Source organism: Mauremys reevesii, linkage group 21 (assembly GCF_016161935.1).
Source record: "Mauremys reevesii isolate NIE-2019 linkage group 21, ASM1616193v1, whole genome shotgun sequence".
NCBI classification, from domain to species: domain Eukaryota; kingdom Metazoa; phylum Chordata; order Testudines; family Geoemydidae; genus Mauremys; species Mauremys reevesii.
The window spans coordinates 20,262,207-20,277,222 of record NC_052643.1 but is presented as its reverse complement, the minus strand read 5'-3'; the positions used below and the strand labels follow the sequence as shown (position 1 = coordinate 20,277,222).

General features: G+C 47.1%; 1 protein-coding gene across 12 annotated transcripts in view; it reads right to left on the bottom strand.

Moving 5' to 3' along the window:
- SLC45A1 (solute carrier family 45 member 1) overlaps nt 1-15,016 on the bottom strand; it is a 56,318-nt gene that overhangs the window by 19,202 nt on the left and 22,100 nt on the right. For 9 of the 12 annotated variants that reach the window (XM_039508852.1, XM_039508847.1, XM_039508855.1 and 6 more), the window contains 4 exons: nt 9,365-9,772; nt 7,973-8,065; nt 3,038-3,262; nt 831-1,540 (listed from right to left, as the gene is read on the bottom strand). In XM_039508852.1, coding sequence (XP_039364786.1) covers nt 831-1,540; nt 3,038-3,262; nt 7,973-8,065; nt 9,365-9,772 — 1,436 coding nt within the window. Of the gene's footprint in view, nt 1-830; nt 1,541-3,037; nt 3,263-6,816; nt 6,842-7,972; nt 8,066-9,364; nt 9,773-13,562; nt 13,692-15,016 lie in introns of those variants that run through there. The other 3 variants (XM_039508856.1, XM_039508858.1, XM_039508859.1) reach the window with 3 other exon arrangements.

Here is a 15,016-nt window from a genome sequence, read left to right as displayed (position 1 = left end):
TTTGGCTGAGGTTGGCTCATGTTTACAAAGGGCTGCCGAATGCGTTCCCCTATACAAAATGAGCTCATTCACGAGCCTGAAAACAGAAATATGATAGCAAAAAAATCTATGTTAAACATGTTTCAAAACACAAAATGTATAACTGGGTCAAAAGATAGCAAAATAAACATACATAACAGGACAGTTGCCTCATTTCTGCTCCCGTTATGTACCAGCATACAGAGGTCCCTGGCCTCCTGCAGATTCCTCCTGCAGAAACCACTAGGTTTGGGGACAGCCTTTTCCCAGGAGCTGGAAAATCTCACTTTCCCTGATGAGAACATGGGTAGTAATCTTCTTGAGGGGATGGTCACAGCAAAACACACCTCCGCCCACCATTACTTTGGTTATCATTTCATGGACTGTGAAACAATTGTGGCTAACATTATTAACCTCAGAAATGCTGGTGCAGATAATTTGCCTCTACACTTTGTGTGGTATTGTCTGAGGAGTGGGAAAAGGCCTACATTATTCCCTGGCAGAGAGTCCGAGTCATAAATAATTTCCTGCAATCTCTTACAAATTTTTGTTCTCTAAATCCTCTCCCTCTTATTAATAGACTCCTATGATGAGTTCATATATTGTATTCCCATCATAGCTTTCATAAACAAGCTGTTACAAAGAGCCCTTAATCACAAGTGTGCATAGACAAACAAAAAAAAGTCAGTCATTATGATAAAAGTATATATTTAAGCATTTTAAAATAAAAGGTAAAACTATTAAAAGAGATTAAATGAATGTTCAAATTACATGGTCATGACATTGTTTCTGGAGATATTTTCTCCCCTTACCTGTTGGCTGAAGGTTACATTTCTTCTCCTGCTACTTTCTGGACAATATCCTGTGACAACATCTGGAATGGCCAAGGTCTGAGGCCTTTTCAGAATCCCTACTGATCGTGGCTTTATTGCATCCAGTGAACCCACCCTTAGTGCATCTCCATCTGGCCCTGGATTTACAGAATTCTCCCCTTGGTCCAGGATTCCATTTTCTTGACAGTAAAAACCTTCTGGCACCCTGGGAAAACTGACACTGATTGCCTGTCTGGGCAAGCTAGCTGGGATTGCTAAATAGCCATCATACCCTCCTGTGAAGCAGTCTATGAGTACACTGTCAATATTTGAGGTCCCAAATGATGATGCAAATTCATTAATTCCTGTCAAGGAGTTGTCTCTGCTGTTAAAACTGCCATATTTAGGTGTGAGTGGGCTGAAAGGGGAAATTGGACTTGTAAAACTGAGATTTTCATTTACACCTTCCTCAAACAAAAGAGGTGGAGAAGGAGGAAGAGGAAGACTTGGACTCTTCATCACCTTTTTCTTCTTGCTAAAAGACTGCAGTGGTCTTTCTGGAATGCTAATTAGAGTCAAGACAGTAGTGATAGTCAATATTATTGCTGTGAAGACATAGATGACACGGAGCTGCCCTCCCACAGCTCTTCCAAAACTGGTTTTATCCCAATTTATTCCTCCAACAACATAACCAAAGCCACCTCCAAGACCTGGTAGGGAAAATAGATTAAGATTACCTTCCCCAGCCAATCCCTAAAGAAAAAAGGCAATGAAGCACAGCACCATTTGAATCATGAGTTCTGAGCTATATTCCCAATTCCTAGTTAATCACTTTAAGGATTTCTCTCTCTTAAATACAATACTAAACAATACAATAGCCTGCACCAAAAGCACATTAATGATGACACAGAGAGGGGAAGGAGGTTGACGTTGCGCAAGTAACTGATATAAAAAACTTGAAGCCAGCTCTAATCCCAGATTTGCCAGATCATTTTAGGACAAGTCAATTAAACTTTGTATGCGTCAGAGTCCCCACCTACAAAATGATAACAGTGATGCTTACCTGCCTTATGGAATAGCTCTAGGATTAAAGTGCATTTCTCCTCTGAAAAGTGGAGAAGTTAAAATTGATCCTTCATCTCAATAGGAAGCTCTTTCCTGTGTGTATTCAGAGTCAGATTAGCTCAATTTACTGAATAATGAGCTGGCTACACATTTGAAGTGGCAACACTGTTTAAAACAAACACTATATAAAATATATAAATTATACAAGCTCCATTCATGTGGTGACAGCCTTAGGCCAATGTCCTTTCTTTCATCACACACATATATAGGGCAAAGCAGAAGAATGTTTTATAAATCTGTTGAAAGAGGAAAACTAGCCTGCAGAATTCGTCAGCTAACAATGAAAATAAGGGTCACCTTGTTTAGAGCACCCAGCAGGATTTGCCTCCTCCAATAAAGCCAATAAAAATGGTATGTTCTCCTGAGTACAGTATGCTCATCTCCTCTCTCTGTGAATATTATTACTACCACATCTGTTTGAGGGGGGTCTCATGAAGAGCTGCTAAATAATTTAGTTTATTTCTATTTTTTACATTTGTTGTGAAACTCTTCAACAATAAAACCCAAACTGATAAAGGCCAAAATATCACAAACTTACTATAATTTATACACTGTTTATTTTTTAAAATTACTGAAGTTACTTATTGAGTTATGCTTATAGTAGAGGAAAAGAGACAGTTCCCCAACCCAAAGCTGTATGTATCTTTACAGTTCAAAGACCTATGGTATATACCAGGGGTCGGCAACCTTTGAGAAGTGGTGTGCTGAGTCTTCATTTTTTCACTGTAATTTAAAGTTTCACGTGCCAGTAATACATTTTAATGTTTTTAGAAGGTCTCTTTCTATAAGTCTATAACATATAAATAAACTATTGTTGTATGTAAAGTAAATAAGCTTTTTAAAATATTTAAGAAGCTTCATTTAAAATTAAATTAAAATGCAGAGCTGCCTGGACAGGTGACCAGGACCCAGGCAGTATGAATGCCACTGAAAATCAGCTTGCGTGCCACCTTTGGCACACGTACCATAGGTTTCCTATCCCTGGTATATACACACATTCATGCCATGCTATTCTATATTGAATCTTGTCTGCTCATAGCTAAATGGCTATATACCATGCAAGAATAAATAAAAGTGCATACCTGCTAACAAAGCATGGATGTTAAGCCCCCTGTCTTGATCCACTGGGCTACACACATCCATCATGTAGGCATGACTGGGATTGTCTGCCGAATCTGCACTGAAGTCCATTAGGACAACCCCACAGATTGTGAGAATGATCCCCCATTTATGGTTATTCACAGTGTCAGCCAAGGCGCTGCCAATGTCCCTTCCATTCAGCATAAGTGAGAGCCCCAATAATGCTCCTAGGAACAAGGCATCAAATTAGATCAACCGTGAGGAAAAAATTATGAAGGCCCATGCTTCCTTGCTCTCCAAGTGTTATTCTACACTAAACTCAGTACAGCAGGTAGCATCATTCACAGTCAGATCACCACAGACTGGGGGTTCTGTGTGGTTTATGGAAATATTTTGGATCTCTGTTCCCGACAATGTCCAAACTAACTGAATTATTTGCTTTTCTTAGATCCAACCTCAAAATTTAATGAGCACTTTCCACAGTTTGTTTGTTTGCAGCATTTCCTTTCTGCTGACAGCCCTTCACATAGGCCTAGATCTCGCCAGATCTTTGAGCAGACAGGATGCTTCCATGCATACATCTCTAGTTGCCCACACAAGAGGCAGTGGGAGAGTGCCCTCTGTCAACACTACAAGCTAGGAGTGTAGTTCCCAGGTAACATACATATACTCACACTAGCTCTCATCAGGCCACAATAGCACAGGCAGTGACAGCATGGCTTAGTTGTACTGAGTACACACCCACCAATTTCCCACAGGTTTGTACTTAGTATAGCTAAGCCATGCCTCTGCTGCTGTTGCCCATGCTACCATGGTTACACTACTATTTAGACTTGTGCTAGCCCAATGAGAACCGGTGCGTGTATGCGTATGTGAATTGGGAATCATACACGTAGACGTTCCACCGTTCCACCCTCCCTGAAATCCTATAGACGCCCCTCTACAGGAGCTCCACATAGAAGGAGCTTCATGGTAGGGTGTAGGGAATAGACTGTCCACACTCAATAGCACCATCTACTGCAAGTGCTGCAGATGTAGGAGGGAATGCTGCTTGAAACACTAACTGCCCTTTGCTTCCCCTTCCTGCGGGCTACTGCACAACAGTAGGGAGACCCAGCCAGATGCAACTAGAAGGGTCCTGCCTCTCTGGATCTGTCAGCCCCAGCAAACTCTAGAGAGCCCTATAACTCTCACCTGGAGCAGGGAACCTCTCTGGCCCCCTCATGTTGGGGCTTTCACTCTGGGAAAGGCCATATGGGCAATAGTCTATGTATTTCTCTGAGCACTTATAAATCCCTTCTGCTTTTGAAGAAACAAAAAGCTGAGGTCAGCAAATGGGATTAAGTGTAAAATTCAACCCAAACAGCATTGCACACACCTCATTTTCAAACACTAACCAGCTAAAGCTCACAGCACCTCTCTTATGGAGAAAAGGAAACTGGTGTAGTTGTAAGCGGGGGAATGGTCCCGCTATTGTGGTGAACTTTCCTGGCTTCTGCACTACCCTGGTGAAGCAGGCTAGCGAAAGGATCTGAGTCCATGCTCCCACTTACTTTACCCAGAGGCCTCCCTGCCCTTGAGGACTCCCCTTGCACTTTCCTGTCTGGCAGAGTCCTCGTAACCCCAACAAGGCTGGGCCCAGGATTCCTGGGGGGGCTCAACCCCCAACCCTGCTGTGGTCACTCAGGACAGGGGCTAGGGTGTCCCCTATCCGAGGTACTCTCTCTACACTGGGCACCTTCCTGACCCACTGATCATTTCATACAATTTAAAGCAAATACAAGTTGTTTACTTAACAATTAATTTAAAAAAGAATAAGGAAAAATGGGAAAGGTTAAAGGAAACACGTCACCCTGCTCTGTGGCAGGGAACATCACAACAGTGTCTCTGGAATGTCAGGGCAATTCAGTCTGTTCCTTGTAGGTCCCAGGCCTCCTTCTCAGGCCCTGGCTGTGCTGCAGGGACGCTGCGGATTGGACACTTGCTCTGGCAGTGGCCACACACTCTCAGGCTCTGGGTGGCAGGACCCTTCTCCCCAGCGTCACCCCCACCTTGTCAGGGTTACAATCAGTGATGAGCTGCCAAAATCTTAACAACGGGTTCCCTATAAAAAGTTCTGATTTAACAACGGGTTCCCTATAAAAAGTTCTGATTTAAGGGATGTGTGACAGCATGTATTTTTTGTACCAATAGGGTTACCATACGTCCATATTTTCCCAGGAGGTGATTAAGAACCGAAAAGCCTGACATGTCCAGGAAAATACAGATGTATTTTAACCCTACCTAAAGTTCTTTTTTAAAAAGATGGGGCTGAACTAGAAATGAGCTCCGTTTCACATGTGTGGGTGGTGATCAGGGACAGTCTCAATTTTTGGGTCTTTTTCTTATATAGGATCCTATTACCCCTCACCCCGTCCCGATTTTTCACACTTGCTGTCTGGTCACTCTAGGGTGTGCACATGTGTGGGTCCCAGCTGCTCCCTGACCCCCCCTCATTGAAGCAGGTGTGCAGGGTTACTGCCCTGGGAACTGCAGGGCACCAGTGGATGTGGGGCTGGCTGCAGATAGGGGCGTGGGGCAGGGCTAGCTGGAGGCAGGGAGTGACACGGGCTGGCTGTGGGCAGGTGATGCAGACGGGCGGGCTGCGGGCAGCTGTGGGCAGGGGGTGGCTGCGGGCGGCTGTGGGCAGGGGGTGGCTGCGGGCGGCTGTGGGCAGGGGGTGGCTGCAGGCAGGGTGTGGCAGGGGCTGCAGGCAGAGGCTGGCTGCGGGCAGAGGGCGGCGGTGGGCAGGGGGCTGGGGTGGCTGGGGCAGGGGCTGGGGCAGGGGCGGCTGTGGGCAGGGGCTGGCTGCAGGCAGGGGTGGCTGGGGGCAGGGGCTGGCTGCGGGTGGCTGGGGCAGGGGGCTGGGGCAGGGGCTGGCTGGGGGCAGAGGCTGGCTGCGGGCAGAGGGTGGCTGTGGGCAGAGGGTGGGGCAGGGGCGGCTGTGGGCAGGGGCTGGCTGGGGCAGAGGCTGGCTGCGGGCAGAGGGTGGGGCAGGTGGCTGGGGGCAGGGGCTGGCTGGGGTGGCTGGGGCAGGGGCTGGCTGGGGCAGAGGGCGGCTGTGGGCAGGGGCTGGCTGCGGGTGGCTGTGGGCAGGGGTGGGGCAGAGGGCGGCTGTGGGCAGGGGCTGGCTGCGGGGTGGCTGTGGGCAGGGGTGGGGCAGAGGCGGCTGTGGGCAGGGGCTGGCTGCAGGTGGCTGGGGCCAGGGGCTGGCTGGGGCTGGCTGGGGCAGGGGCGGCTGTGGGCAGGGGCTGGCTGGGGGTGGCTGGGGGCAGAGGCGGCTGGGGCAGAGGCTGGCTGTGGCAGTGGGCGGCTGTGGGCAGGGGCTGGCTGGGGCAGGGGTGGGGCAGGGGCTGGCTGTGGGCAGGGGTGGGGCAGGGGCGGCTGTGGGCAGGGGCTGGCTGTGGGCAGGGGTGGGGCAGGGGCGGCTGTGGGCAGGCAGGGGTGGGGCAGGGGCAGGGGTGGGCAGGGGCTGGCTGGGGCAGGGGTGGGGCAGGGGCGGCTGTGGGCAGGGGTGGGGCAGGGGCGGCTGTGGGCAGGGGCTGGCTGTGGGCAGGGGTGGGGCAGGCGGCTGTGGGCAGGGGCTGGCTGGGGGCAGGGGTGGGGCAGGGGCAGGGGTGGGCAGGGGCTGGCTGGGGCAGAGGCTGGCTGGGGGCGGCTGTGGGTGGCTGGGGGTGGCTGCGGGCAGGGGCCAGGGGCTGGCTGGGGGCAGGGAAGGCGGGGGAGGGGCGCAGACACTCACACTGGGGGGCGGGGCTGGGAGCAGCCGGGGACTCACCAGGCAGCAGCAGGAGTCCCAGGGCCAGAGCTCCAAAGAGCAGGAGCAGCAACAGGGCCAGGAGGCAGCTCACATGGCTCTCGCAGCGCCGCGCAGCGCCCCCCGGCGGCCGGGAGGAGGAATTACAGGCTTCCCAGGCAGAGCCCATCAAAGCTTCCCTCGCAGGGAAGCTAGTTAACAAGCGGTTCTAAAACCGCTTCTAAATTTAACAACGGGTTCGCGCGACCCGGTGCGAACCGGCTCCAGCTCACCCCTGGTTACAATCCCCCGCAAGTCTGGCCTGCAGAGCCTCTTGGCTGAGGCGCCTCCCTGCGCTGGGCCCACTGCCCAGGGTCCCCCCTCGCACACTCCAGCTGCTCACCGCACCCAGCTCTGGCCTGCTCCAGCTCCAGCTCCACTCTGCCTCAGCACGGCTGCTGCTGCTCTGCCTTCAGCTCCCTTAGCTGCTTCTCCGGCCCCTCTGGCTCTGGTTGCTGCAGCTCTGCTCCCAGGGCAGGTCTGCTCTCTCTGGGCTGTGCTCTGGCTTTTTGGGCTGCAGCTCTGCTTCCAGCAGCTCAGCTCAGGCCCCTGCTCTCTCCTTAGCTCGGCCCCACTCTGTCTGACCCAGGCAATTCCAGCTCACACGGAGGACAGGACCCCCCTGGCCTCCTGACTCCCTGATTAGCCTGCCCACCTTGTCAATCAGGCTGATCTGGAGCATTGGCCTCTCCCCTTTTAGTGCTGGGAACTTGCCAACCAAAACACTCCACTGAATGTTAGTAAGGGGGCAACAGTCCCCTTACATTGTGAAGGCCAGAGATTTTATCCGAGCCACATGGCAAGTGTCAGGGCTGGAATTAGAAGTCAAGGTCTTGGAGCCCAGTCCGATGCTTTGTTCACCAGCTGTGGCACTCACAGCCCTGCACAGCTGAGGGGAAGAGGAATGTGGCTTTTCAGGTCAGAGCACTGCAGCAGTGAGGGTTGGGGAGGAGAGGGGAACAAGGCCTGTCACAGAGAACACTGCCCTGGGCAGAGAGGAGCGGGGTTGGAGGGAGGCAGAAGGGAAGAAGAGGTTTTCACTGTCTGTTTTACATATTTTGAGATTTAAAGTTATTTTGCTTTTATATTTAAAAAAACACACCTATTGCCAGGACCAGAATGAAAGGCCGCCTCCTGCCAAATCTTGATGTGCATCTGTCACTCCAGGCCCCCAGCAAAGGCTGCAGTAGAAAACCTGAAACAAAAGTGACTCTCAAGTAATGGACATTTCTGTTACCATCCTGTTTCACCAAGACTTCATAACAGGAAGTTTAAAAGGCAGGAAATGCATCATTAAGGCAGAATGTGACCTTCTCGATCAATAGCAGTCACCTATGCCCAGATTTTGAAAGGTATTAGGCATTGTTGTGCTTGGTGATGCTATGCCTAATTGATTTAGGAACCTAAATCTTATTTTCAAAAGGGACATAGGCACTTGAAATTTTGGCTCCTAAGTGCCTACATGACTTTGAAAATGAGATTTAGGCTCCTTATCAGTTAAGTGTTGCAATGCTGAGTGCAGCAAGACCTAAATACCTTCTGGACCCTAGGCTTTTGCACTATTTACTTCTTTACATTTCCTGGAGTGGAAGCTGAGAACTGTAGTACATTATGTAATGTTCAGCTGGTACCAGCCTGACCCAATGCAATCCAATCCACTTCAAGATAACAGTGGAGTTTGACAAAAAGTGTAAAATGAATGGGCAATTATTTTATCCCGTAAGGTGCTCAGTTCTGTATGAACAACTTTACTGCCTTAAACAGGAACTTCCTTATAAGTTTAGCCTGGGCTGTAGCAGTAAGTCAATGTGTAAATCTGAATGCTGCCTGGATTATACTGGGCCAGGTAGGGATTCAGTGACTGAGTAAAGGAATTATTTCTTCTCTTCTTCTGAAATCAGTTTTAAAAGAACAAAGAGACAGAAGGATGTTAGCCAAGTTGTGGAATAATACTTTCCGCTACTCTCCCTGTATAGAAGAATATACCTTCCACCCCATGTCTGTGCAGAGGAATATGCCACAACCCCAACAGAAAGCAAAACTCTGGACTGAGAAGTAGATTTACTTCATCCCTGGGATGCCTTGTTTAACTCAAAGCTACCCCCCACCTTCCCACCCAGCTAGCTGACAGGCCCAGAGAGGTTTAGTCTCCATATTCTCCCCCTCTTTCTGTTGTGTCAATAGAAGTTAGTTACTTGACTTCCTTTAAATTAATTTTTAAATACACAAATGGAGTAGCCAAAATTCTGGAAGTATGTTGGCTGCAAATAAAAAATAGACTCAGAAATCAGTAATGAGAAATCCCTCTTTGGTCACATCTTGCCCTCCTCTCCATTTTGTTCTCTAAAATTATGGGTAGTGGTTCCAACTTCCACATCTCATGTGTGAAACCTGTAAAGTAAATTAAATAGCAAAGAAAAGAAAGAACTCAGTGTCAAATTAATTTCTTGTGAAGTGGAAAAGCAGGAGGGTAAAATTAGTGTCAAAAAATTACCTAGTATTGGGCTGATAAACCACACCATTCCATACAACTGATCCGGCAGCCCCATCTGAAGCAACACAGGAGTCACATAGGCTGTTTCCATGGCATAGCTGAACTCGATCCCAAAGAGAATGCACCCATTAAACAGCAGTTCTAGGAAAGATCTCTGAGGGTGGAGATCCCCAAAGTCAATCAGATCAATAGGGCATGGTGTATTTGGTGGTGGTGGAGGGGAGGGGCGGATGTATTTTCTCCTCTTTGGGTGTCTTTTAAAGTTGTTGGCACGATGACTGATGTGGCGAGTGACAGATCCGGAATAGCCTGAGATCTGTGACCTCCAGAATTCCTGACAAGACAGGCTGGGGAAAAGCACGTCACTGGGAGGGGTTGCTGCAGCTGAAGGGATCATTGTGGATATTCCTGGGAGGAAAAAAGCTGAGATTCAGTATTGCTATGAAAGAGAAATGTCACCTGATTTTAGCAGCTGAAGTTCTAATCTAGCCCATTTCTGGTCATGGGGCATATTTAATGCCTCAGCCTTTCACAGAACATAAGATTTTAATGAACATAAGAAAATGAATGCTGGTCGATTTAGGAACTTTCTGTGCTAATAACCTAGTAGGACACTCACTGGCCCCTAGGGGCCTTTCCCCCTTCATAATGCCCTTGCAGGTCACTACAGTTCATGGATGACATGGAACCAATATTGTGAGAGGGAAGGAAGCTAGAGTGCCAGTGATGAAGGACAAGTCCCCAGTCCGATCAGGTGCAGTAGAGCTATTTGCTGTGGTTATCATGAAAGCTAAGAGGTTGTTCGTTTCCTTCACCCCGGCATTTTGTGAAGTCTTGATCTCTCTCTCTCTCTCTCGCACACACACACACACACACACGCTGTTTGAAAGGCCCTTTTATTTTAAATTAAGAAAAACAAAAAGACAGGACAAAAGTAACATTCATCAGAGTCCAGGATCTCTTTTGCCTCACGAACAGGGCTGGCTCCAGACCCCAGCACGTCAAGCGCGCGCTTGGGGTGGCGTCCCGCGGGAGGGCGGCAGGCGGCTCCGGTGGCTCTCCCGCAGGCATGCCTGCGGAGGGTCCGCTGGTCCAGCGGCTTCGGTGGACCTTCCGCAGACGTGCCTGCGGGAGGTCCACCGGAGCCGCGGGGCCGGCGACCGCCAGAGCGCCCCCTGCGGTGTGCCGCCATGTTTGGGGCAGCGCAAATCCTAGAGCCGCCCCTGCTCACAAACTGACAGTGTGATATACAGTTTCAGTACAGAGAAAATAAAATCATAGCAGAAACATAGATAGATCATGGTTTATTAATCTAAGTTTATTTTTGAGACAGGACTATGTGTCGATTATGACAGAATGTCTGTTTGACATCTCCTCTTCCAGTTCCTCAACTTCATTTTGAGATTCACCTTTTACAGTAAGCAACATTTTAATTTACTTCTTCCACCCAGGAAAGCCCATAATCATATTTTTTTCACATAATAATTGGCGATCAGCTTCAGTTTCAGCTCTTTGGGTTTCAGTGAGAAGAGGAAGAGAGGGAGAGTGAAGGACCCTCCGCCAAATTGCCGCCGAAGACCCTGGAGAGGGCTGTGGCTGGGAAAAGCTAGGCTGATTGGGGAAGCAGCCACAGCTGTGGCCAGTTCAATTAGGGCCCAGCTGGCCCTGATAAGAGGGCTGTGGGCCAGACGCTGGGTGAGTCTCTTTCCAGCTCTGGAGAAAGACGGCTGAGCTTCTGGGGAACATATGGTACCTGAAGTGGAGCAGTGCTGGGGAAAGGCAAAGGGAGCTGGGGAGTGCAGCCTGGTAAACCTGCAGGCCTTGGTGAAGACTTTGGAAAGATACTGGGGATGCAGAGGGGCAGCCTGGGGATAGGAAAAGGCAGCAGGTTCTAACCCCGTTGCCAATGATGAGCGGCCATTATAGACTGCAGTCTACCCCAATGAGCAGGGGCTAGATGATGACTGGCAGTAGCCACTGGGGCAAGGTGGGGATAGAGGGTTGGGGGTTCCCCTGTGAGGGGAGACCCAGAGTGTGAGGGTACTGCTGGGGCAGAACCCTGAGGTAAAGGGGTGCTGGGGTCTGGGAGGAACATGGGGCCAGCAGCAGGCGATACACTGGCCAGCAGAGGGCACGCTGGTCTGGACAAAAGCTAATTCCCAAGACAACCAGCAGAAGGTGCTGTGCCAGTGAGTCTTTGCTTTGCTACAGATGTCTTAGCAGGAGTGTTGTAAGCAAGACACAAGAAGTAATTCTGCTCTACTCTGTGCTGATTAGGCCTCAACTGGAGTATTGTGTCCACATTTCAGGAAAGATGTGGACAAACTGGAGAAAGTCCAGAGAAGAGCAACAAAAATGATTAAAGGTCTAGAAAACATGACTTATGAGGGAAGATTGAAAAAATTGGGTTTGTTTAGTCTGGAAAAAATAAGACTGAGAGGGGATATGATAACAGTTTTCAAGTACATAAAAGGTTGTTACAAGGAAGAGGGAGAAAAATTATTGTTCTTCATCTCTGAGGATGGGACAAGAAGCAATGGGCTTAAATTGCAAGGGAGGTTTAGGTTGGACATTAGGAAAATCTTCCTAACTGTCAGGGTGGTTAAGCACTGGAATAAATTGCCTAGGGAGGTTGTGTAATCTCCATCGCTGGAGATTTTTAAGAGCAGGTTAGACAAACACCTGTCAGGAATGGTCTAGATAATACTTCAGTCCCTGCACTCATGGCAGGACTGACTAGATGACCTCTCAATGTCCCTTCCACTCCTATGATTCTATGTAGTGATTCCTGTATATAACTCAAAAAATATGTAATGCACTTTGAGATCATTTGGATTGAGAGGTTCTGCATAAGTAGGAGCTATTATTGGCTTGAGCAGCTTTCATTTTGAGTATCCTTTACTTATGGGATTTGGGAGGTTGAGTCTAAACATTATAGTAAGTTTGCTTTCCCCTAGAGTTTCATCTCGGCTCCACCTCGCAAGGGATAGAACCCATCCTCCTAGCACAGGGGCTCTCCACTAAATTACAAACTTCCCTAATGTAGCAAATCAGGTAACATCTCCCTGGGAGTTAAACAGTTTGAGGGATAAACCTCTCCTACTGTATCTAAAGCAACCACTATATAACTTTTAGTTACGTTTCACTTTTTTAATTTTAAAGATTTTTTTTTACTGGAAATTTTGTAGTGTTACAAATATAATAAGTGTCTTAGCTTTTAGAACCAAGCCATTGTCCTGTCAACCAGGCTCATGAATCATCAGAAGGATGCATGCATTAACATTATATGCATAAGCTCTTAGTACCCTCATTAACCAAAAAGGGATTTTTTTTTAAATATTAGAAAAATAAACTTCTCTTGGATCAAGACTGAGATTAATTTTCAAAGCACGGAACGTGCAGCTAATATTAATTTTCATATGAAAATGTCAGTCTAGAATTCAGCCAAGAATTAAATCTACTATCAGTGATATAGCAATGGAAATGCGGAGAAACCATCACTCTAGTGGGGGAGACGAAGGCAAATGAGTCTAACAGCAGATTTGTCCAGACTTCAGAATTCATTTGTTTTTTGTTCATTGTGTGACACAAGCTTTGAATTGCAAATATAAAATATATATTTCCCAGCACCTTGTATAAGATATACAAGGGTTCTTGATGCTTTCACCAAATGTTCTGAAATACAAAGTTTGTTGATCAAAATGTATGAATGAATAAACAGATTGCTAGTAAAATCCATTCTGTCACCCTTTCTATTGTCAGGAAGGCAATTTAGAACCTAGGTGACCTATTCACCAATATAAAGCATTTGAAGCAGAAAACCACAAATCGTATCAGTCCTTGTGAAATTTTCACAGTAATGGCCATCCTCCATTTATACCAAAGTCCATGTCTTTCATTTTTTATAAAATGAAAGTCAGGACATTGTCTTCTGAAGGCTCATTCTCTCTGACTTCCCACAGCAGAAGTATTATCCAAGGAACTGCACACATTATCTGACCACTAACTGCAGAAAGAGATGCAACTAAGAACAAAAGGTATCATCCTCTCCCTCCCATCCTCCTCTAAAATGTCAGCCCATATACAGTATTTGTAAACCTTCCTGTCAAAGGGCCCCAAAGCAAATGCCAAGAGCACTAAGAGAGAATGGATTGGATCTCAGAAAGCATTGCATTTGTTCAGTATGAAATAAAGTTACCTGTAATTACAGATGGAGGAGCATCCTTTTTCAAATGTTTATCTATGCCTGGATTATCCGAGGTACAGGTTCCTAGTCACTGCTGCAGTGGCTGAATCCTCCCTCCCTGCATAAGGAGCCTGCCTTCTGGCTGAGGAGGATGATGATGTCATCACTACTCTCACTCTCCTTTCTGCCCAGCCTGCTAGAGCTCTGCAGAAAGCATCAGCTTTTCTCTGTACCTCAGCTACTGTTTCTTAAAGCGGCAGGCTGCAAGAACAAGCTGCCTGTATTGCATAACAATAGGACAAACTAACAGGAGAAATGCCTGCATTCTCTTATTGTTAAATATTTCCAGTCTTCATAAGAGAAATGTTTTTACCCCATAAAGGGTTTGTAATCAAGTACAATTGTTTTTACTAGGAGGCTGCTGGTGTGTTAGCGGCTGTTTCAATTTAATAGTTTATTATATCAAAGGCTTCTAAAGTAAGAGTTGTATATTTGATAAGAAATCTATATAAACAAAATCACTCACTGCGTTAGTCACAGGGCTTTTTAAGTGCCTTTTTTGATGTTACCCTCTACTTAGATTTACCACCTTGCTGATCAACTGGTTTTAAAATGTCCTAAAATCAAATGACTGGCAATTTTAACTCGCATGCAACAAGATTTTCAGAAGTGCTGTGCATTTACAGTAATATTGGTAAGCTTCCTTTAGAGACTCTCTGAAAATGTTCGAAACCTAAGACAACCAAGGATGTTTCAGAGGGCACTTGGCTTGTTGTGTTCCTATGCCTACAGAGGTGTAATTGGTTTCAGAATTTGGCAGATATTGCTATATTTACTAGGTGCCAATGGACAGAGTTTTCCTACACTTCTCTGGATTCCCAACACTCACCAGGGACTTATGACAGGCCTGTGGAATAAAACCAGAGTTAAGTGGGGAAGAATCTGCAAACATCCCAAAAGCATACAACAGACATCTGATGTTCAAGGGGCTTCGGTGGGAGGGGCAAAAACCTTTCTTCAATTTTAATATAACTACTTATGATTATTGAAGGAAAAATGTTGCCCAGGAAGGAATGACCCAAGGAAAGGGACTAATTTAGCATTCTTTCACCACTTAATCCACTTTTGCATGGAAATTAAAGAACACATCAGCAAAAATTATTTTCCAACATCAACTCAGCTCTGCTTATAGCCTCATGCATTCTCTGAACTGTCACAACAGCCACTAAATGACCATGCCCAAATTGCAGGGCAATGAGTAACACTGCTGGGGTCACTCACACTAGTCTTCCCCGTTATGCAATGCAAAGAAGAATGCTTGAACTGGCAAGGGGACTATCAGCAAGGATGCCACATATCTCATCTATCAGGGTTTCATGAAAAAAAATGTGCAGAAAATGTAGTGCTACCTTTAATATTTCTGAGCATAGCCCATGTTGTATGTTAGGATGTCCTCCTCACCCCAG